This window comes from Taeniopygia guttata, chromosome 4A (genome assembly GCF_048771995.1).
Source record: "Taeniopygia guttata chromosome 4A, bTaeGut7.mat, whole genome shotgun sequence".
Lineage (NCBI taxonomy): Eukaryota > Metazoa > Chordata > Aves > Passeriformes > Estrildidae > Taeniopygia > Taeniopygia guttata.
The window spans coordinates 11,025,241-11,048,711 of record NC_133029.1 but is presented as its reverse complement, the minus strand read 5'-3'; the positions used below and the strand labels follow the sequence as shown (position 1 = coordinate 11,048,711).

The window sequence follows — 23,471 nt, the reverse complement described above, 5'->3', positions numbered from 1 at the left end:
TGACCAGTGCTAAGGGTTTACCTGCTCCCTGCCCTTCCCTGCAGCTCACTTTTTGCCAGGCACAGTACTGGTAAATCACTTGCTTTCAGTCACCAATTCAGATGTGCTGACTCACACTCCCCCTTTCATTCACCCCACCATCCAGCAGCCACACTTTTCACGTCTGCTGCTTCCACGGAATTTTTCACCCCCCCCCAGGCCCAGTTAAGGGAGGGAAACATTACAGAAGATCACACATCACATTCGTGACTTTCACAGAAAGACAAATGCACAAAAACAGCTGTTTGCCGCAACTGTTTAGTTTTACTATTTTAATATCATGAAATAAAAGTACAAAAAATTTACAGGTATATTGTTTCTTACATGAAGATTGAACAGTTAACATTTGCATTTATTTTGCAGTGAAACCTGTACTCTCAGTCACAGAATGTGATTATTAGCCACTGACATCACCACTGAGCATTTCATTTTAGAAAGAAACTGCAAAGGAAGAGGCAACAATCTCACAAGGCTTCGTAAGGACCAAAAAAATAATCCAACTGTACCACCAGAGGTCATATTCCAGTCAGCCATCCCGATCTAATACAGGTTTACCACCTGGGAGGCTGTGTCAGACACCTGGACTGGACATCTGGGCCAAGGAGGGAAATGGGAGGCTCTCACAAGCTGTGGGGCTCTTGGGTCCTTGTTCGATGCATTCCCCGAAATAACCAACGTGGGCACACATATGAAAAACAAGGGGTGAGACCTGCAGGCTTGACATCCCTGCGCTGCTCGCTCCTTTCCCACTGCTCTGAGGACAAATCACAAACTGCTGCATGTGAAGTGCTGAGAGCTCAGTAACAGGCCATTGGCTAAGCCAGAGTTACTACAAGTTTATCCAAAGTGGGTATCCAGGAATACCTGCAGACTGGTGCTGCCATTAACTGACTGAAAGTGAAACAAACCCCAGGATTCCACTCTATTTTTGTTGTTCCCTAGAACATTACAGCTGCACATCTTCTCAGCCCAAGTCAAAGTTAACTCCATCAGCTATACAGAGATGAAAAAGAAAAACCCTGCATTGCCTTGGCCTGTGAACATATCAGACTCCATTCCATACATGCCCCTCAGCTTTTCAGACAGGCTTTCAGGTAGAAATCTATTTATGACGGACCAGTCTGTTCAAAATACTACATCCTTTGCTGGACTGTGTGGTGCCTTTTCAAATTACTCATTTCATGAAGCATGCATGAAACCAAATTTTGAGTTTACAAATAAATAAAATGGTGCTCACCATTAATTTTTTATATATTTTACCATTTACTGAAATGCTGAAAGTAACTCAGTCCTGAATGAGGTTTGGGGGGTGTTTAAATAAAAAATACTTGGAAATTGAAACCACATTTAAAATTGGAAAACCTATGCTTTGTTTTTAGATGGGTCTTGCTTGTTTCTTCTCTTTACGTCCCAATTATAAACTCTAGCCATATCTGAGGGTGTGGAATTAAGGAAACAGCTCATGCTATCAGAAAAGAGAAAAAAAAATATTCTTAAGAAAGGAGAAAAAGCAGGTTACAGAGCTGGCCACTTAATTGCAACAGTCAGTACAGAAACATTTCATGAAAGGGCTGACTTGGTGCAGAGCTTTAGCTCTCAGGAACACTGGTACCTGTTGGTAACTGCAGTATTCGTATCATTACTTTAAAAAAACCTCCAACAAGATATTGCAGAGAAACACAATTTCAGTTCTGTCTAACTAATCTGCTGATTTCAGCCAAGCTGCCCATATCAGCTGTATTTGCCTCTTTCAGGCATCCCAAACTCCTGCAGCACTAAGACAGCTCAAGTGTCAACTTGAAAGAACAAGCAGCTGTGCCTTCATTAAACTAAATCTAATGCTTCAGTTAATGGCTACACTCATTGAAGTAGTTTTTAACTAGAAAGTATAAAAACCAACCCCACGCACCCAGGAGGGGGTTCATGACAGTATAAAGAAATTTAAAAACCACTGAGCACAGCCCAAGCCAGTCCCTTGCTTGCTGCAGCAGGGCTTGTACTTGGAGGCAGCTGCAAAGGGTGTGTTGGGCAACAAAGAACAATGCTCACATGCTCTAGAGGAAGGGTCACTGTGCCTTCAGATGGCCACCTGGGCACCAATCCCTGCTTCCAACTCACTCCGGAGTCAGTCTGGGGTGCAACCACTGCAGTAGATTTCATGAGGACACAAACACAAGTTTTGTTACCTCTCACACACCAACATCCATCTAAGCCCTGCTCAGTGTTCCATTACATTGTAGGGCAGTAAAGTTCACAGGTGCTACAGAATTTTGAGGCAGACAGTTGAAAATAAAAACACATCAGAAAGTTGGGTCATCACCTGGATGTTGGCTTTCACATCCATCTCCTCCCCAACATGAATGAAAAGGATACTGACTTCTGTAGTGGTGAACTGATCTCTGAGAAAATCCAGGTCTTCCTCTAGAAGATCGAGGTTTTTTGTGGCTGTTGACAAATTCTTCTCTAACAGAGCCTGAGCTTCATCAATATCATATTCCAGCATCACATTGGCCTAAAAAAGAAAGATTGATTAAAGCTCTTACTCTTGCATTGTAAGGGCTAAGCCCCACCAAGCATATTTTAGGCTGTTGTTCAAATCCCGTTAGCAACAGACTGTCCTGACAGGCCAAGACAAGATTCAGGACAATTCAGGCAATGTCCAAATCCACTTCAGGCCTCCACCCCTTCAGTACCTGAGTAATAAATCTCCCTAGAGACTTAAAGTTAAGATCTCTTCCTACAGCTAAGCAAGAAAGGATTTTTTCCCCTGTGGATCACATTCAGCCATGCAGGTATTAGCATCTCATCCTCACCGTATTTGAAAAGTGAGGGACTTTACATTTCTTAGCAGCACCTTTCAGGTGCCACACAACTCTAGAAACAGTTTTTGCTGGATTCAAGATGAACCTCTGTGTGGCTCTGTGTGGAACGCTGACAAACTGCTGGCACTGTCAGTAACAAGAGCTACTACAGGTATTAGAGATACAACAGGTATAAAAGTCCTGTCTGATGCTGTGGTGATGGGTTTTAATCCACACATGGTTGTTTCAGTAAGAAGCTACCACAGGACAAGATAAAGGAGCAGTATCAGGTGAAAATGCACCAGTGAAGCTTTGTCCTTTTCAAGAATGAAGCCACAGTCTGTGAGTGACAGGATCCCACAGAAGGCTGCATGAGCTGCCAGAGCTGGAAAATCTGTTCTTGAAAGCAAGTGGAGGACAGAGATCCCCAGTAACAGTGACATGCACAGCCTACAGAGTGTAGGCAACAAGCAGGACCAAGGCAGGAGGCCAAGGACACCTAAACAAAATGAATTATGTGTGGCATTTAATTACAGCTTTTCAGTGTGAACTGTCAATAAGATGAACTTTCTCTGATGTTCTGTTAGAAAATAAACCTGGGATGTTCCATGAAAGTCAGTGTTTATGGACTCTGAAGACAGTCTCCTAATAGCAACAGGCATAATAATTTTTTTTTTTTTTTATGATAGAAGTGGGAAAGGTTGGTAGCAACTGTCCAGTTAGTCTGGATAGTTCATCTGTCAACAGTGTTTCTGTTCTAACCAAGAGGTTTTGTTTGGCAGCCAACACTGGGATTTAGGAACATCCATGATTTAGAAGTCTCAAAATAAGCATCAGTAGGTTAATCTCCTCATATAATGAAGCCTCTAAATACAAAATACTCCAACCTGATAGTGCTTAAGTACTTAGGAATCTGGGTTGTGAATGCTGATCCCAGCAGGCTTTAGTGCAAAGTCCACTCTAAATGCTGGCAGATACCTGTGTGCAACAGAAATCCCATATATCCCTGAAAAGGTGCATGAAAAGGGAAAGCAAGATGCTGAATACAAATAACATAGAGAAGATGGGAAGCTACTTGCCAAACTAAGTTATTTTGCTGGCACATTCAAATGCCAGGCAATGGCATTAAATTGAACCAAAAAGTGACAGAAATTACAAGGGAAACACAAACAAGCTTTTTGGAAAGAACAATCCAGCAAAAAGACAATTCTCTAAAGTCTTACTGTTCAGGAACCAAATAGAATGGAACAAGAAATCTTCACTAACACACTGTGCCTGGTAGATGTGCTCTGCTGCCAGGGTGCAGCACCATCATGCACCCATCAACAGAATCATGCCCACCACAGCCAGGGGAGACAACAGCCAAAACTCTCTTTCACAATCCTTTTATGAGTTATTGAAACAGTTTCAGAGAAAGTTCCATTTTACTTACCCCCAACCACAAACAAACTTTATCTGTAGGAGGAACTGAAGCTTTGCAGTAAAGATTATCTGCCAATAAAAATCTGGTTTCCATTGGATGTGTGGAATCCTTAAGACAAATGATAAAACTTACAATTGCTATTTTCACTGGAAACATGTTAAAGACATAAAACTTAGAATAAAGAGCACACTTTTCTGCTTTCTGCCATTGATACAGTATTTACTTGTGTGGAATTCTACATAACTTTACTTCAACATTAAAGTTAGAGCTCCAAGAACAATACATTTTCAAAAGATATATTTAAAAACAATACAGAAATCCCTAAAGAATGGAGATGAAGTCAAAGCTTAGCTGCAATCTATACACTATTAAAAATGAAGTTTGCATTACAAACATTAACTTTTTTGAACTAGCTTTCAAAAAGTACTACATACCTTTAAAAATAATTCTGTTATTTATAAAGGCATATTAAGTGTGCTCTCCAAAATATTTCTTGCAATGTGTTCTGTTAGGGTGGAAAAGTAGTTAGCTTTTCTCATACTCATTAGATATTCAAAATAATTTACCTTTTTCTTCTGCATGTGTTTTAAAATTTCTAATGTCTGTTTAATTTCAGGAATCTGACTTTTTAGCCTGTGAATTAACAACAGTCATAATTTATTATTTTACAGAGACACAGTTTCCTAAACAAGTGATCAGTTTTATTATACAATCCACCCTCCATTTTAAAACTTGTTAACAGCTTCTTCCAGCTTACAAATGCAGGTTTGAAAGACATGGCACGTAAAGGCAGCTCAGCTCCAGCTTCACCTGCCCCTCACAACACCGAGGCTGGCTGGCTTTGGAAGCACAGCAACGCACTCAGCTTTCCCATGGGAACAAGACACAGTAACAGTAACAGACCCCCTTGTACTAAAATGTACATTCTGCATAGCTGTAATCTCCCAGGGGACAGGGAAACCTCAGCAGAAATATTGGTGGAAACCACTGCAGGTGAAACAAAACAAGTGTGTTTCTTCTGAGGTTCATGGACTATTCTGACAGTGAGAGTCACAGGACTCTGCACTGTTCAAGCAAAAGCTCTCCAGAGCTGAGGGCATTACTCTCCCTGACAGCCCTGGCAGAGACACTGGCATCCCCACGGCCTTCCTGGCCACTAGACTTAATATTTTAAAAAACAGAACTGTGCTAAACATTTCCCAAATCTGCAAAAATTACAACTTACCTCCTTTTCTTCTGAGCAAGATTAAGTTCCAGAAATTTATACTTCTGATACTGCTCATCCAACTTCTTAAGAACTACATCTGCTGTTTCATTTCCAGGCTGTTTCATAAAAGAATCTACATCTTCCTTTAAGGGGAGAAAGAAACCCTAAGTGTTAGAAGAGTTTTATGGAAATCCTAGACACAGACATGCTACCATCTTACTAGAGGGTGACTGAAATGTAAACAAACTTCTTTTTTGAACTGGAGTACAAAAGCTTTTTGTTTCTTTTCTTAGTCTCTTCGTTTCCCCCTCCCTACTTTTTTTTTTATTTTTTTTTTTTTTATTTTTGTAGGGAACTAAGGGATAGGTGCAAGGATTACTTCATAACCATATTTGTGAGAACATGGTTAGTGGTGCTTTCAGTCCTGGCTGATGTCAAGTGACACCTTACAGGGGTGGGTATCTCTGGAGCATGGCTACACCTGGGTTTCCTACCTGTAAAGCAGGGATAATGCTTCTCTGTGGCTAACCAGATTATGAACTATTTTGGATGAAACTAATGAAGGAAAAGAGCCTGATCAAGCATGTTGTGGCAGAAAAAGATGCAAAGGGGGGAAAACTGAGGTATCTGCTCAGACAGGCACTATGGAAGGGAACAGCTTGGTTTCAAAAACTCCTTCTACAGTTAGCAGGAAGCCACAGAAATCTCTAGAGAAAACTCCAGCCAGTCCTACCATCAACTGACAGTGAGAGCCATGGGACTGGCAGGAAAAGCTGCCAGAGAAGAAAGGCCTGAGCCAGCAAGGGTGTCAGCCTTGGCATGTGCCTCCTTCAGAACCCCAGGAAGCAGTTCATCTGCTGGGGGCCAGTGTTTCCAGCTTCTCAAAGGTACATCAGGCCAGGGATCAGCCACGTGTTTCTGGCCTGGCCACCCTGTACACACATAATTCCAATGACCCCACTCCCCCACAATTCTGCCCTTGTCTACACAGCTCAGTAAAATCTGACAGAAACCCTACCACAGGCCTCTTCAGCTCCTCCTTTTGAACCTGGTGTCTCCATTCCAGACGCTTCACACCAGAAAAAGACTCTAATATGTTACTAAAGTGATATCAGACATGGAGCTGCTCCTCCTCATTATGATGCCTTAACTCTCTCGGCTAAAGAAACTTACTAGGAAATTACTCAATCTGGTAAGAAGTCCTTGCCTTCCTTATCATTACTGAAATCTGTAGCAGAACAGGAACTCCACAACCTGCAGCAGGTAGCACAGTCCAGGTGGTGGATCCAAACTCAAGAGACCACACCTCAGACTGTCTGAAAAATGCCTCAAGCTACTTCACAGTCCGGGAAGCATTCCTGCTTCTGGATAAAGCTCCCAGAGAAGCCTTCAACAAAGAAAACAAGGATTAGGTTTGGGAAGGTGTTGCTGAAGGGATGCCTGAGGACGCTGTGGAATGAAACTCCCTCTTGTGGAAGCAGCTCTGCTTGTTTAAACCACCAAGGGCAGAAAGCAAAAGCAGGTGGGCAGCAGCTCCCCTCACACCGTGCCTGGCACCCAGCTCTGCCTCAGCTCCCGTCTGTCTGTGCACAGGGACAGGACACAATCCACATCCTCCTGAAACACAGATGCTGAGAAGTGAATCCAGAAGTTAATCCAGGCCCCTTGTATACTGGTGATCTCCTTGCACTACATAATGTTCCAGGTCAAGGTGAGCTCAGATTTAACCCCAAGGTTTTCCAGCTGGGGCTTCCAAGCCTGCTGGTCAGGCTCTTGTCCCACCTCCCCATCTGCAAGGCTGAGGCACAGTCACTTCTTTAAGCTTGACCAGAACAGCTCTGAGGCACAGCTGGCTGCCAAAGCCATCAGGATCCTCACTTTGTGGTGTATTCCACAGCACCTTCACTGCAGAATTCTTACAACACTTACAGGTTCTCCAAGGACCTGCCAAAACTCATCTATATCTTTTTAGGAAGAAAATTCACTGGCAAAGCACCATTTTGCAAACTTCAAGCCAAGCCACAGCAATGTTCTGTAGAAGCCCTGAAGTGCAGCAGGGCAGTGCAGTCCCACATGTCCCTACAGTTCTCTTCTGAGTGATGACCCAAATAAAGAGCTGCAGGCCCTCACTCTGCAGAGAGCTTCATCACCTGGGGCATGTGCAGAGAACATGCCAAGAGACACCTTGCAGTATGTGCAGCCCTGCATCCTCACACCTGCTGAAGGAGGTAGAACAAAGAAGGCATTTTATTTGGAAATGTCTGGGCAAGAGCTCAAAACCACCATGGCTGAAACTGCTGTTTTAAGAGTTTGTTATCCAGCAAAATCCTGTGTCTTAACACTACTTACTCTGAGTGCTTAACATAATTTGAAACCTAGAGAGGGAAAACAGTATACAGAACAACTGCCTCAGAGAAGACATGGGCCATAAATTGTGTGAGGAGCCTCTACTGAACCAAGACACTTACAGAAAACATTTCTGAAGATGAGATTCACAGTAAGACTGCCCATGCAGCATGGGGAGGGGAAATGCTAAGCAAGAGATCAGCAAATCTTTAAATGTTTTTGAAATAGAAACCTATTTTCTGAACTAAAAAGAGCTCTACTAAAACCTACCCTCAAGACAGCAGTATTTTCACTCTGCAGAGCAGAATACCATTACAATTTCTCAGTGCAGGCTTATTTTGAATAAAAGAAAGTCTATTCTAACATCTACATCTAAGTACTCTATGATCACCATTGAAGAGCCCTTCTACAGACACAACTGTATTTGATCAGAGCACCTGTCAAAACAGAATTAGGAAGCTTCCAAGATGTTCAGATCCAGAGATTATGAAGATCCACAAGGTTTTTAAAAACTGAAGAGAAGCACAGGACTAAGGCACAGTCCCAGTACTCTTGATACTACACGATACAGCACATAAGATATGTCAAACACAGGTACTGAGAGGAAACTACATGGAACCAAACACAACAGCAACAAAGGCAGCCACCAGCACGGAATGAGGGATGCAACAGGAGCCCTTAAAGTGTTTGCTGAGGCTGTTTATGTCCTGCTTCCTGCCAGGGTGGCCACCTGCACTGCAGAGTCAGCAGTGACCACAAGTCCTCCTCTGTCAGGGTCAGTGAGGTCTCACAGGGCAGCTGAAGACACGGCCCTTCCCTTTCACTTTCATCTATGCTGGTCTCTCATGAGGCATGGAAGGGAGTTAGCTGGAAGCAGCAATGGTTTTCCAGCCCAGTAAGGATTTGCCAATTATTGTTAAAAAACCTTAAAGGAAAAGGAGGAACTGGATTACTGAAGGTAAATGCACCGTACCTGTCTGGTCAGGTCCTTTGTCCAGACAAGACACATCAGCAGTACAAGCACTACATCTAGAAACACCAAACTGCAAGCCAAACAAATTTATCTCTATAAAAGCATTTGTATCAGATGGGGGACATCTAATACCCAACACTTCCCGAGATCCCCAAGACAGCCAGATACAGCCACTGTGATCAATAGCTATTGATCAAAGGAAATAAAACAGCAATCAAGACCGTGTACCAAGACTGAAAGTGGACAACAGATGATTGTGAGATTATATCACTGCATAAGTCACTGGTTCCTGCTTTTCAATCCCTCAACAGAATCATCAAACCCTCAGTACATCAGTTTTTTAAAGCTGGATAAACAAGTTCGGCCTGTTTTCCAAAGATACACATTTGCTGTTTTTCAAGAACACATAAGCGCTTTTGAAAAGTGAAGCTCCTCAGCAGTGTAAAACTTGATTAAGAGACGAAGACGCACTTGGAGCAGGCGCGTTACCGGCGGGGCAGGCGCGGCAGGGCGCGCCCCGCCCGGTGCGCCGGGAGGGCTCTCCCGGCACGCTGCCCCGTGTGCGGCACAGCAACGGCACCACACCGCTCATCGCGGGCAGCGGAGCTCCGTACCGCGCCAGCTCGGCATCAAACAGGGCGGCTCACCCGGGAAAAGGCCCACGGCTGCGACCGCGAGGCGCCTCCGCCGCCCGCGCCCCGGTACCGCCCGCCCGCCGAGGTGCCGCCCGCCCGCCGAGGTGCCGCCTCACGGGGCCGGGCCCGGCCGGCGGAGCGCAGCCCTCGCTCCTCGGCCCCGCTCCCCACGAGCGCCGCCTCGGGGGTGCCCAGCCGCTCTGCCCAGGAACAGCGCCTCAGGGCTGCCGGCCCCGCTCACCACGAACGCCGCCTCAGGGATGCCGAGCGGGCCGCGCTTCCCGCCCGCCGCCGCCGCCTCGCTGCCTCCGGCCGCCGCCATTTGGGAACGGACGGAGCGTGCGCGGCGTGCGCCACGCGCCGTCACCGCGTCACGCCGGGCGGGCGGCGGCAGCCGCGGCACCGCCCTGCGGCCGGAGGGGAAAGGGGAAGGGCGGCAGGAGCCGGAGGGGTGCGGTGTGAAGGGGAAGGGCCGGCAGGAGCGGGAGGGATGCGGTGTGAAGGGGAAGGGCCGGCAGGAGCGGGAGGGATGCGGTGTGAAGGGGAAGGGCCGGCAGGAGCGGGAGGGATGCGGTGTGAAGGGGAAGGGCCGGCAGGAGCGGGAGAAAGGCGGTGTGAAGGGGAAGGGCCGGCAGGAGCCGGAGGGATGCGGTGTGAAAGGGAAGGGCCGGCAGGAGCTGGAGGGATGCGGTGTGAAGGGAAAGGGCGGCAGGAGCTGGAGGGATGCGGTGTGAAGGGGAAGGGCGGCAGGAGCGGGAGGGATGCGGTGTGAAAGGGAAGGGCCGGCAGGAGCTGGAGGGATGCGGTGTGAAGGGAAAGGGCGGCAGGAGCTGGAGGGATGCGGTGTGAAGGGCCGGCAGGAGCTGGAGGGATGCGGTGTGAAGGGGAAGGGCCGGCAGGAGCCGGAGGGATGCGGTGTGAAGGGGAAGGGCCGGCAGGAGCTGGAGGGATGCGGTGTGAAGGGAAAGGGCGGCAGGAGCCGGAGGGATGCGGTGTGAAGGGGAAGGGCCGGCAGGAGCCGGAGGGATGCGGTGTGAAGGGGAAGGGCGGCAGGAGCTGGAGGGATGCGGTGTGAAGGGGAAGGGCCGGCAGGAGGAGAAGGCTCCGGCAGCGGGGGCTCCCTGGGGTGGCAGGAGCTGCGAGTACCTTGGCTGCCCTGTCCCGGGACGGAGATGTCGCCTATCCCACCCTCTGCTTCTGCCTGCGGAGGAAGCACCCTTGTGTCTACGCGCAGCTGCTCTAGTTTCCCACAGCATACAGGACAAGCCAAAGAGAGCAAATAGGAGCAGTGCCTTTAAGAATGAACACTTGTGAGGGATCAGCAGCTGCCTGCCCGCTCCGGGCAGGGACGGGCCCTGCAGCCCGCAGCTCAGCGCGGCTGCCCGGCCCTCCGCGCTAGGATGGAACACGAACACGAATGAACAATTCAGTAGTCCAGGCTCTCAACTGAAAACATATCTCTGAAACCTAAAGAAACAAAAATACAACTATTAAAACTAGAATTTTCTGATGTAGAAAGGAACACCTGCAGCAGCCACGTTTCCTTAGCCTGTCCCAGGCCCTCCACACTCTGCTGGAATGATGATGGCTGGGGAATGAATCCAGCTCTAGGCAAACTCAACCTAGGCTCACAGTCGCCCTGGAGCCTTCTCTTCTCCAGTGTAAACACAGATGAGGAACAAGCCAATTAAACACCCTAATTCAGCCATGTCTTACAGGCATTATTAGAAAGCCGTAAACCTGAAAACACAAAAAATGATCACATATACACATACCTTGCATATGCCAAAGTTTATTTTTTTCCAAAACTTGTTTCATCAAATACGTGGATATGAGCAGTTTTTAAAAAAATGAACCATTTGCATATTAACAAATTGTGAAGTTCCACAATTAAAATATCAACACAGCCAGTCTTGTGCTTAGGCTAATTTTTTAAAAAATTCACAGAACATAAATCCTTAGATTTTTTTTCCCAGTTTGTGGCTAGTATATTTTCCACACATTCTGTATTCTTATAAAATGAAGGAACTCACAGAAAGGAACAGCTGTACAAGAATACATCTGAAAAAAAGCAACCTAAATTATCATAGCTCCTTTTAAATAAATATCCAATAAAAGGCACAAACCTGTTATGGGGGAAAACATAACATACAAAACAAGACCTATTAAATAAATAAAACATGGGTTGGGGTGAGGGAAATCTGTTCCAGCACCTATTTTGTCATTGCTCCAAGATGAGATTCCAGCCAAACATTTGGTAAAGGATTAAGCTTAATCACAAGGATACACATCTGAGATATACTGAAAGATTTGACGTTACAATTCCTGTTGTAACTGTACCAGTTACTACAATCTCTTTAAATAAATGATCATGAGAATCTGCATAGTGATGCAGCAATGTACAGATCAATGACAAGTCAGATACATCTTCAGAGTCATAGCAACAGGTTTTCTATAGTCCTAGCTATCAGCAATGTATAAATGATAACATGTACAGTTTCCATTGCTCAAAAATATAATCTTTTCAATGGAAATAAATGACTGATACAGTGCCTTTAGATGTTATCCTTACAATACAAACTACCCCAAACAAAGTTTTCCTTTTTATGTACAAATTAAGCACCGATCCACAGTGCATACTATTCTAATTGTAACCCCCCCACCCCACCCCGTCCCTGCCACACATCAAAATATCCAGCTGGGGACAGATAGACCCTGTATTCAATCTTGTAATCAGAAGTTTTGCTGTTGTTACTTTTGTGTGTGTTTTTTCCTGTTGGTTTTGTTTTTTTTCTTAAACAAGTCCATTTGTTATTTTACCTACAAATATTCCACCACTATGTGCACAGAACAGAGCTTTTTCTAGTACACATGTCCAAAATTTATTAAAACAAAAAATCAGTAACTTCTTGGAGGCAAAGTCAAACTATATCTAGAGAACATTACAAAACCCCCGTTATTTAGAGAGGTACATGTTCAAGTCCAAGAGGCCTCACACAATCCACCTTTCCAAAGACATACCATGGCACATTCCTTGATAGCCTGCCAAGTCCCAGCAGCGAGGCTCACCTGACCCACTAAAGTAAAATAATGCAAAGTGTACAGCACAAATCAAAGTCTTCCTCCTTGTTTAGACAAACATGGAGAGACATCTTAGTAATCAGCTTCCTGAAGTATTCAGAACATGATTCTGATCCAATGAGTTGGAAGGAAAATCACATTTATATACATCTCTCTTCACTCATCGCAACTACTGTTCGCAGTTTCTGTAGGCTGGTACAGTCACCCTCAAGAAAAACCTTGGTGCTCAAAGTGGGTTTTTTTGTGGAGAATAGCCATAAAAGCCTTGACAGCATCCTAAGTGCTTGGTTTTCACTTCTCATGTATATTATTTAAACACATACTCTGCTTTTTTATGTGTTCCAATACATGCACAAGGAAGAGTTGGGCAAAACCCAGTCCTGCGCACCTGTGTGCAGAGAGAAGGTACAAAGGGATCTTTGCTTCACAAGGATCAAGCTGTATTTCAAAGCAACAAAAGAAGGCAGGTTATAAAGTTTTTAAAACATACTTTGTGGCTGTTTCTCCTTTTTTAATACTAGTAAGTTGGTATCAGACAGCTTTGCTACAAGAAAGCAGACCAAAAGAACCATTAAAAGATCCAGAGCAAATCAGACATAATGCAAGCTATTATCCAGTACTAAATCCATTTCTGAGTCAGCTAAATTCCAGATATTCAGAATGCTCTGAAATAAAGTTATAACAAATATATACTGCTTGCCAGGCATTTATTTGCATATTTTATTAAAATAATGTGTTACTACTTATACAACTCAGTATAAGAAAGAGACCTAACAGCTTACAGGATTAGGAACTGCCTGCTTGTAGCACTCTCACTTCTGCCATTAATGCCCAGACATTTATAACTACATGGACAGATCTAATTTGAACACAAGACTTTTGACTGCTGAATGAATCTATGGAATTCACTATTTCTTAAATAAACAGTCCCCTCAACACAACGACCCATTCTAAATGGCATCTATTCCCTCAGCATGTGGAGGGCAGCTATAGGCACTGAAGAACTCATTGGCTTAAAACTGTACAATTGTTCAACCCAATAAAGGTGGATTAAAGCTTGAAGCCCTTTGTAATTCAAACTTGAACATTAAACTACCATATACTGGATCCAAATTCTTTCAAAATCAATATACATCAAGGAACACTGAGTTTTACATTTCTGCAAGGTTTAATTTTCCAGGAAATTAGCAGTTACATATTTCAAGGGTTGGGGAGAGGAGTTTTATTTTGTTTCTTTTGTATTGATTCATTGGGCAAAATATTTACCATAGGGTTAAGAAATACTACTTTTGCACTCTTTGGACAGAATTAAGGATTTGGAAAAATAGAAGGGTTGTTCTCACTCTGAGAAATGTGATTAATTTAGAAGTTTTCTACAGGATAGTTTGACAAGCTTCTCAGACCTATCTGCATTTATGGTGAGAGTGAGAGATATTTCTGCAATTACAGACTTTTGCAAAAGATAAAAGACATACTACGCTGGAGGTTATTAATAATAGAAAACTCAGCTTTAATATTAATTATTACTAGATGTAATTTTAGAGGAGAGCTTTTCATTGCATTTTGCCACAAAACTTCTGGAGGAAAGGTTGTTCCCACTTCTATCTACTTAATTATAACTACTGGGTTTTTTTAATGCTATCACTTTTTATCAGACAGTGAAAAATACAAGATAAGGCATTTTCATAGCCAATTTCAGTTCTGGAGGAAGATAAAGTACAAAATATGTTCCAGAAGTCTGTACACATCTGACCCATTGTGAACAGCAATACTTCTTAAATTAGTTGTTTTAAAAGATTTTCCTCTCAAAAAGAGTCTGGATTTCTTAATGTAGCATTTTTACCTTGAAATTACTACAGAAGAAAAAGATTACTGCAGCAAAGAAACAGCTATCTAAAAGTTTACATGTATTTACACATTTAAAAATGATTATTTTTATATGGTTTACAACTAGGTTCTTATTTCAAAAGAGTAGCACAAGCTATTCTCTACAGCTGGAGAATTTCAAAATACTTGCCAGTTTGTGAGTGTCAGCATGATTGCAAGGTTTGAGTCTTTTGACCTAATGGACTTTAGAAAGTAGAGCTGGCTGTCCTGCCTCCACTGCAGTTATCACCAAGACTCTCAAAGCACTCCCATGTGCTGTGCTCGGGGCAGCAACAGCCCCTGGCTCCAAGGCAGCTCTTCCCTGAGCCCTGCTGGGAGGTGCCACCTGCAGAGAAGGTACCTATGGAAGTGCAGCTGCCGGCACCTCTTGGAGGCTGCATGAGCTGTTCTGAACACACTCGGTTCCCCTACTCCATCCCAGACTTGCAGCTGCTGGATCTTTTTACTTAGCCCTGTAATACTGACATACCAATGGAGCAATTTATTATTTGTACTATGTGTGTGTAATATGTGTCTTGTTGATTCACAGCATTTCAAACTCACATTATAAAGTTTGCAAATTACTGTAAGCTATTCTAATGTGAAAAAGCTGTCTGATTTCACACAATGGTGGCCTTATGATAATGCAAGCTTTGCTCTATCAGAGTATTTATTAGAGCACATAAAAATTTTATTGCTCAACTTGATTTCATGTTGTGTCTTGGTTACAACAGCCACAGAATTTATGAATAAAATAAATAACTTTGACATTCTCAGTCAATTCCTCAAGTAATCCACAGATGATTAAGGTTGTAGAGCAATCATGTAATCTTCTCCTTGATTTTGAACATCATAATCCAGCTTGCACCTTCTGAGCCAACCTCAATAAAAATACAGTTTTCTGCTGAGCAGTTAAAAAAAAAAAATCAGGAAACAAACATGACTTCACACTGCAGTGACTGTTATAAACAAGAATCTCTAAAGCATTGCAGTTCAAAATAATATTGTATTATACAGGGAATAAACAGTTGCCCTGTTCAGGAATACACCACGGAAAGATTGAAATTCAGTCTTTTCATTTTTTTACCAGTATTTGGTTGTTCTCACGTCTTGTTGCTTTGGTGGTTCTACATAAACTGTATCTGTGAAACAAAGATTACGTATTAGTGCCACTTAAATAACTTAAATGCCACTTAAATGCTTTCCCAGTGTTTTAGAATAAATAATCTATTTGGCTGCTTTGCTACTTGTAAGTAAAGTCTATAGGCTTTGGCACTTTCAAAAAACCCCAAAGAATATTAAGACCTATGGATGACAGGAGTACAGTTTCTCCCTTTTTCACTCCCACATCACCTGATCCTTGAAGAAGCTTCCAACACTGCTCTGGTCAGCAAGATTAAACCCAGAATCCAGCTAATGTCATAGGCAGACTAAAACCTATATACCTTCACCTGTTTGCTTAATATTGAAACAGTGAGAAGTAAAAATCTGATTTTTACTTTCTTCCTTGCTTCCTGCAATTCCATCATGTGAATTTGCCTCCCCACCAGCAAAAGTTGCTGCCCCTGACTGAGGAATCCCTCACTTTCACATGCAGAAATACACCTGCAGCCTTTCATGAAGCATTTGGCTGTGTTTGCCAAGGCTGAAGTTTCAATGTCGACAAGATTAAAGAGCACTGTTCACCTGAGTTTCAGAAACGGGTGCAAAAGGATTTGTTGGCCTCAGACCAGGCTGTGTGTACATCATTGACTGGGGTGCCATCAAAGGAGCAGCTCCAACCTGAGGAGGTACCTGTGAGAAAAACAAAAATACCACAAAAATAATTATATAAAATTCAAACTACTTCCACAAGATACATATTTTTGCATTTTAAGTATAGGAGAAAAGAAACATATAGACACACACAGAGAATAAAGTCAAGGCTTTTAAAAACCACTGATATAAACATCAGAGTCATCTCTTTCAATGCAGCGTGAGAAACATACCAGACTTCACACACTATTGCCAACACATTTAATTTACAAGATGGTTTGAACATCATAATTCATGACATGAAACCCACTGGCAGAGACAATTCAGTTTTCAGGAATACAAAACAAATCATGCTTCTTACCATTCCATATACAGGCACTTGAGGTGTGGTCAATGGGTATGTGATAGGAGCAGGTACCTTTAAACAAGAAAATTTTGAATTTTAGAGGAACTCATGCATACTTAGTAATATATATATATAGATATATAACTTTGAAAAACACATTTTTCAGTACTAAAGATAACCAATATATTTACAAGAAATTGACTTACATATCCAGGATAGTGTACTCCATTCTGGCATAGCAAAAGGATAAGATAAAAAATTATTTAATAGGTATTCATGCTGGAAATTCTAAGGGATGGATTCAAGTCCAGTACCATAACACTTTTTAACTATGCTCATTTATTAAAACAGTTAAAATGTGAGAAAAAAAACCCACAAGGACAGTAACGTAAGTTAATAAGCTTAGAAAGTTACCACTCGTACAACTTACAGCAAAATTAGAAATTTTACTACACCTAGCCAGATTTGAGCATATTGCTTGCACAAGCACATGTGTGAGAAGCTTTTAGAGGGCACGGCATGCAACGCTCCTTCTTCCTCCCATTATTAGAGAAGGGCATAGAAAAAAAGCCAAGAAAGCCAGTGACCATTTGGCTTAAGAAGTGAACAGCACCAGATGTTTTGTCAGGTCAATGCTGCCCACATCCTAAAATCTGATGCCAGCACGTATCACAATATGACAAAAGAAAAATGAAGAGCTTTTTAAGCCTTATATCAGGTCATGTTCACAGGCACAGCAATGCATGTGCTTCCTAAGGCCACGCTTTGTTAAGCCGTGCTAATTACACTGAAAGCCAAGTGAAGCACTTGGTTATGGGATAGGATGCAGTGGTACATGAATTGGAGGGTTAGCTCTGAGTGCCAGAGGCCAGCCAGGACACTGAGATCTTTGCAGTTCTGGGGCACAGATTTTAAAGAGGCTCATAGCCGAGCCAGATCTTCACAACAGTAATTGTTGGGAGTATGCAGGAAAATGCATGACCAGACACCTAGCATAAAACAGTCAAATGCTTAGACCTGATGAACACATGAAATAAAAACACAACTTTAAATCCACAGTGATCAATGGGTACTAAGGTACCCTCTATGTTCCAGAAATAAAAACACATCAGCACTCTAACAACACATTCTAGAACACCTAGAGGGGATAAAGAGACTGTATGGTCTCGAAAAATCTCACATGAGAGTGCAATACAACTGTGCCCTCTCATCAAATTTTTTAGTCTCATTTTTGAGTCCAATATTGGATTTAATACTGTATTCAACTTCTCTGATTCTGAATGAGCAGTCATAAGGAAAATAGGCATTAGAGGAAAAACTATGCTTATTGCAAAATTAAGTCAGACAGCCATCCAAAATTCACAGGAAATGTGGTAATTATCCTAGTGTCTATGTAACTGAGATCAACATCTACTTCCCTCTAAAACAGCTACAATTTAGAAGTGATACATATTTCTATGAATATATTATGAATACAACACTCTTGAAAAAATCTCTTAAAATCATAGAAAAGTCAGTTGCCTACAAATACCCCTCCTAGAAATGAAAATTCTTCATTTAAATAACAATGAAAGATACACTTAACATTTTGTACTGTGTTAAAAATATGAAGTTGCTGTGGAGCATTATCAGAAGTCTAAAGTGCTGCTTGACCTCATTATTAAGGTGCCTTGCAGGGGTTGCAGCAGTGTTTCATGATAAAACTGAAAAAGGAACTAAGGCTAGAAGGAACAGCAGTTTTTCCCTCAAAACACATTCTTTGGATTCTTAAAGGTGAATTTTTGTGTACACATCATGGAGAGTGGGAGCATCTCAAGCATGCACATCAGGAATTTTCCGGACTGGGATCATTTGTTTCAATCCCAAAAGAATTTATGAACTGAGACAGGTCATCTGCCTTTCACTTGAGATGTAAGTCCTAAATGGACAAGTTTTTCAGTGAGGACAAATAAAGCATGCTAAAATCTCTACCTCATTCAGTAAGATCCCATGTCCTGTAAGCATTCCCTGCTACCCCCAGTCTTGTATCAAATGCCTTTGCTGTTCTTTATAAATTAATGCAAGCAGAAAAGCAGCATTTGCTAGAATGAAGTGTAATTTCACAGTACAGAAATTACCATGTGTGGAATATTGGGTAAGGGAGTCGGGTTCCACGTGGTCGATGTGCTTGTTTTTGCTTGCCAGTTTGTTCCACCAGTAAGTTTTTTCTCTGTAGGCTGAGACCACTGCATGTCTGATCTAAAATGAAACCAGGTTGTTAGCGTTCATGGACAGGCAACAGCTAAAGTAAAACAACATAACATGAAACCCAAACATGCCTCTGCACACGCACAGAGCTGAAATCTATGAAGAAACACTCAGAATTCCAGTAATTACTTATGTATCTCTTCTCCAGTATGTGTAAAGAGTGAGGCTTCTATTCATGTTAAAAGTGAACTATCAGTACTGCACTGTGCATATAAAGATTAACTGGAGTTTGATGTAACTTTTAGAGTGTTTCATAAAAACAAAAATACTGCAATAAAAATACAGCAACTGCAAAACTATTTAAAGTGAGTTACTTTGAAAGTTAAGGCTGGCCATGTTATGGTGACTGACACTGTTCCAATGCACTTCTCAGTTATTTTGGATTGTTTCAAGAGATGAGATCCTTGCCATGCTAGTGCCAGAGACTTTCAAACAGTCACATGAGAATATTCTAAGAACATATATGCACTTACTTTTTAGATGGAGTTCCTCCAAAGCCAAGATCTGTGGGGGGAAAGAAGCAGAGAAAATCCTTAAGCATTTTAATTTGGGAGGGGAAAAAAGCTTGTTTTGCTTTTAGTAAAAAATGGGAAAGTAAATTGTAAAAGCTTCACACTTACTTCCTACTAGATTTGCAAGTGAAGAATCGAGGTCATTTGCTAAAATTTTTCCACTTTGCTGGCTGGCTACAGTGGCTCTTTGACTTTGTGGTGGTACTGTGGGTTGCAATACATCATCTAGAAAGTTAAAACCTAAACGAAGAAAATAAAAGCAACTGTCAACAAACTGGTTACATTACATTTAATAAATTACATCTATAGGCCAAGGAGGTACTTTCTTTATAGAGCACTAATTTGAGTATTTCATGTGAAGGTTCAACATGATGATTTAAGATTTTGAAAGAAGCATAGTTTAACTTCTTATTTTTCATGGAATACTATATTATACCAACTAATCTAAAAGAATCTTTAACTGTACTTTAACAATACTTTGCTATACAGAATAGAAAGACTAACTCAGGTATTCTTCAAGAAACACACACAACCAGTGTGTCTCTGAAGGGAGTCAGAGGAAGTCATCACCATGTATCAAGAGAAAGCACAGAAGAAAAATGAACACGAGCTTACCAATTAGGAGAATCCAGTGGGCCACGTTCAAAGTGCGTTCCCCCATAGAGAGAGGAAACAGTTATTAGAGAAGAATGAAATCAGTCAAAGCTAATTTTAAAGTAAATAAAAACTAACAACTGAAATGATTGCCTCTTATCAGCCCATAATCACCTTGCAAATATATTAAGTTATTCACTTCCAACTGCAATAGCAATTATGCTAAATTGTTAAGCAATTCTTGCCTGAAGGGTATAAATTAGTCATAAGGCAGTTTTTACCACTTGCAGTCCTGTATTCTGGTGCTGTAGATTTTCCTCCAAAAACAGCATCAAAGTCCACATTAATTGTTGAAGAGGTGGTACTCTGAGAAGCTGAATGAAGAGGAAAACCTGAAAAAAAATGGGGTCATGAAATACACTCATGAAGTAATATCACTCATTCTAGCGAAGCCAGAAAATTTTAAAAAACAAAAAGAAAAAACAAACAAACAAACAAAAACTTGAATTACCATCAACAGTCACAGGATGATATACAGAAGCATATGTTGGTTTATGACCACTAAAGTTATCTTTGCAAAAAGAGAGAAGAAAATAAGATCAGTTTTAAAGAGAAAAAGAGGGAACTCAACAATTAAGCCTGCAGATAAAAATTAGGCAATTTTACTAATAAAGTTCTTTTATTTTATTTTACAGATTTGAAAAGCCAAGTAACTCTTGCATTTCCAATTACAAAAGAGAAAGGAGGCTGCAGTCTGAAAGAAATCAGCTGCAGGCCTTAGGATGTCTAGACTGGGCAAGCAGAACAGCTTATTTCAACTACAGAAATAAACGTTTGAGGAAACAGTTAATTTACTACACCTGGAATTAATGCACCATTTTCACTTGTTAATAAAAAGCGAAGACTGGCCCAAACCACAGAAAGATTACGTGGCCCAATTATTAAGCATTATCACCTCCAGTTGCAAATAAATTATATGGGGTTTGGTTTTTTTACCACTAAACAGTTCCACTGTTTGTTTGGAGGAAAAAGAAGAATTGATGAAAGGGGTGGCAGATTTTACAGCTTCTTCAACTGGCTTCATGTCAAAGACGTCCAGATGAGGTGGAGAACCAACACAACCATTTGAAGACGAGAAAGGACCTTTCAGACGCAGAAGCGAAGGAAAGAATACAGAGTACAAATAATGGAAAAGAAAAGCAGACTGAAATGATTGAGTATGAGAATATCTAGACAAAGTCAAGTTGTAAACATTCTACCTAATGATCAGTCAAAGTTGATACAAATTTTAGATAGATATCTTAATACAAAATTTAGATATAAATTTTTAGTTTCAGATAAAAATCCTAACAGCTCTCTGTTTAGGGAAAATAATTCTAGTTTTGACATAAGGTGGGAGGGGGAGAATGACAGAACATGTATCAAAGAAGTTAGATACTACATTTTTGGCTTCAATAATCTACCTTTTAAATAGCATATAAGAGTATCAATTCCACCTATTAAAATATGTACCATGGTGTTATCACTGCCTTCTTTTGGCACTTAAGTTATTTCTGACATCTAACCTGACCATTCTTTGGAAGGATGGGTGAAGATAGTGGGGTCCAGCGCTTTTTCACAAGAACTCTGAAATTACCAACACCTTTTAAATGAGAAGTGCATTAAATACTGCTTAAGTAAATGGAAATACTAGTCCAGGATCTTCTCAGTTACACCTGCTTAGGTTTTATTTCCCAGTGTTTTTCAACTTAGATCTTGACTTATATTTCTTCTCCCTGTCCCCTTTATTGAACAGTTCCACTCCTCTGTTCCATCAACACTGATGTTATGTGTTCAGCGAAGTTGGTCAGAATTTCCAGAGTATTTACTTCATATTTTGTAATAAATGTTTGCATGTAAAATAGGTAAGGTTTATGATGCAGATTCAATAAAGTATGAACCTTGTATTCTAAGAATTCCCTTATCACTTAGACAGTCAAATCAACGTATGAGCTCACCTCCCCAAGCATTGCTTGCTGGTGTTGATATAGCTGGAGTACTTTGCACAGTTGGAACAAATGCAGGCTGAAGATCAAAAAGATCACTAGAAAGGTTGGGCATGCTGAATAAGAAATGAGAGAGAGAAATATGAAGATATGTAACAGGCATTGTATTCTTGCTTTTATGAATACTCCTACCAATCTAATTTTCTCTTATTTGCTATGAGCCATCAAAACCAGTGATACAACAAACTGGTTATTAAGCACTTACTGACAGAATTCCTGTGGGTACACCAAGAAAACATCAGCAAAAGGTCCCTGAGAGGTAACTGGGATCACAGTCTTGCAGTTGATTGTGGAGCTACAGGTCAGTGCAGTAATTTGTCTCTTCTGGAAAGCAAAATATCTCTCACCTATTTGTTGTGGGAGCTGGTGCAGCAAAGAGGTCAACAGCTACAGTGGTATTCACACTTTTTCCTGATAAAGTGCTTGGGGATGCTGATGTGGAAGTGGAATTTGATACTACTGAGATTTCTCTTAATCGTTGCTCCTGAAAGGTGAGAGAGACAGTTGGCATTTTAGTCTTATTAATTTATTAACATTTCAGTCCCGGAGACCTTTTCAAAGAAGAAAATTTTAATTATGGTCTTAATAATAAAACACTTTTTCTTCTCTAAAGTCCTAAAAACAGAAAAATAACTTAAATTACAGATAAGAACATTTGTGTTAACAAAGCACATAAAATCAAGGTGAGACTTTATGTTTTAAATAATTATTTTTTAATCATATCTGCCTAGAAGTAAATCACTTCTAGTCAAGCTACACATTCCAGGCTCCCTCCACAGTCACTTGGAGAAACACCTCAATGGACCTTTGTTCAAGAAGGCTCATCTCCCTACTTTATGAGTCTCTTCATGGTTCAATTCAGATGTTCAGAAATCAGTATGACAAAGTGCAACCCAATAATAATGTAGCAATGTAACACCCTTGTTTAAATTAATTTCAGGTTTACATCCCTCACTACTTCTAGGTATGTTCACTGCATTTTTACACCACCAGTCAAAGCATAGGTGTATGTTTTACACAGCTCACACTCCTCATATAAAACACTGAGTGACCTTGCAAGCTTCATCACCATACACTATTTTACCCAGTTACAAAAAATTTTTGAATACAAAACTTGGTAAAAACATCCTACCTTAAGTGCCTGCAGTCTAACTTGTTCCTCCTCCAATGCCTGCTGCTTTTCTTTCTCATCCATCCGGCTGAATGACATTCCTGTATTGGCAAGCGTGGTAACAGCAGTGGATAGGGCCCAGGCTCTGAAAAGAGCAATAATTAAAAAAATATTATTAAAAAAACTACGGTCAGGTATACAGCACTTACAGTTTCATCATCAAGTCCCTTATCTAGTCATGTATCATCTTTCTCCCCAGTCAGTTCTTCCCTTACTCTCTGGTACATCAGAGCAGACACCCCAAAAACGGTTTGGTGACAAGAAGGCACAAGTGCACAGAGTGATTCCCTCGAGTTTCAGTGGGTAGGAACTGGAAAATGCAGAACATAGCAGTTGTCTTTCCTCTTTAAAGTTATCTAGACTAGACTGGAATGTTATTCAATGTCAGAGGCACAGAAAGATTGTTTTTACACAATCTAACAGCAAAGAA

The 23,471-nt window shown here is 41.5% G+C and overlaps 2 protein-coding genes across 6 annotated transcripts in view; both read right to left on the bottom strand.

Moving 5' to 3' along the window:
• Window positions 1-283: 283 nt before the first annotated feature.
• On the bottom strand, window positions 284-9,821 carry VBP1 (VHL binding protein 1). Its single transcript, XM_002197218.7, has 6 exons — window positions 9,666-9,821; window positions 5,489-5,613; window positions 4,830-4,896; window positions 4,273-4,371; window positions 2,413-2,551; window positions 284-1,472 (listed from the first exon to the last, which is right to left on the bottom strand). Exons 1-6 carry the CDS (start codon window positions 9,744-9,746, stop codon window positions 1,402-1,404), a joined length of 582 nt encoding a protein of 193 aa, XP_002197254.3. The 5' UTR covers window positions 9,747-9,821; the 3' UTR covers window positions 284-1,401.
• A 1,375-nt stretch (window positions 9,822-11,196) lies between these two features.
• LOC100230284 (phosphatidylinositol-binding clathrin assembly protein) overlaps window positions 11,197-23,471 on the bottom strand; it is a 29,177-nt gene continuing 16,902 nt past the window's right edge. Inside the window, exons 10-22 of one of the 5 annotated variants that reach the window (XM_030272295.4) lie at window positions 23,003-23,126; window positions 22,218-22,354; window positions 21,823-21,926; window positions 20,822-20,968; window positions 20,337-20,396; window positions 20,107-20,217; window positions 19,340-19,456; window positions 19,193-19,223; window positions 18,590-18,710; window positions 16,679-16,702; window positions 16,488-16,544; window positions 16,058-16,165; window positions 11,197-15,513 (exon numbers count right to left, since the gene is read on the bottom strand). In XM_030272295.4, the coding sequence (XP_030128155.1) occupies window positions 15,499-15,513; window positions 16,058-16,165; window positions 16,488-16,544; window positions 16,679-16,702; window positions 18,590-18,710; window positions 19,193-19,223; window positions 19,340-19,456; window positions 20,107-20,217; window positions 20,337-20,396; window positions 20,822-20,968; window positions 21,823-21,926; window positions 22,218-22,354; window positions 23,003-23,126 (1,156 nt within the window). In that variant the 3' untranslated portion in view covers window positions 11,197-15,498. The remainder of the gene's footprint in view (window positions 15,514-16,057; window positions 16,166-16,487; window positions 16,545-16,678; window positions 16,703-18,589; window positions 18,711-19,192; window positions 19,224-19,339; window positions 19,457-20,106; window positions 20,218-20,336; window positions 20,397-20,821; window positions 20,969-21,822; window positions 21,927-22,217; window positions 22,355-23,002; window positions 23,127-23,471) is intronic. The other 4 variants (XM_012573126.5, XM_002192462.7, XM_012573127.5 and 1 more) reach the window with 4 other exon arrangements.

Excerpts from the sequence above, each read along its gene's own strand:
- VBP1 (XM_002197218.7), bottom strand. The coding sequence starts at position 9,746 with ATGGCGGCGGCCGGAGGCAGCGAGGCGGCGGCGGCGGGCGGGAAGCGC. Across the intron at positions 4,897-5,488 it reads CTTGCTCAGAAGAAAAGGAG|GCTAAAAAGTCAGATTCCTG; the intron begins GTAAGTTGTAAT and ends GTTAATTCACAG. Across the intron at positions 4,372-4,829 it reads AACACATGCAGAAGAAAAAG|GATTCCACACATCCAATGGA; the intron begins GTAAATTATTTT and ends ATTTGTCTTAAG.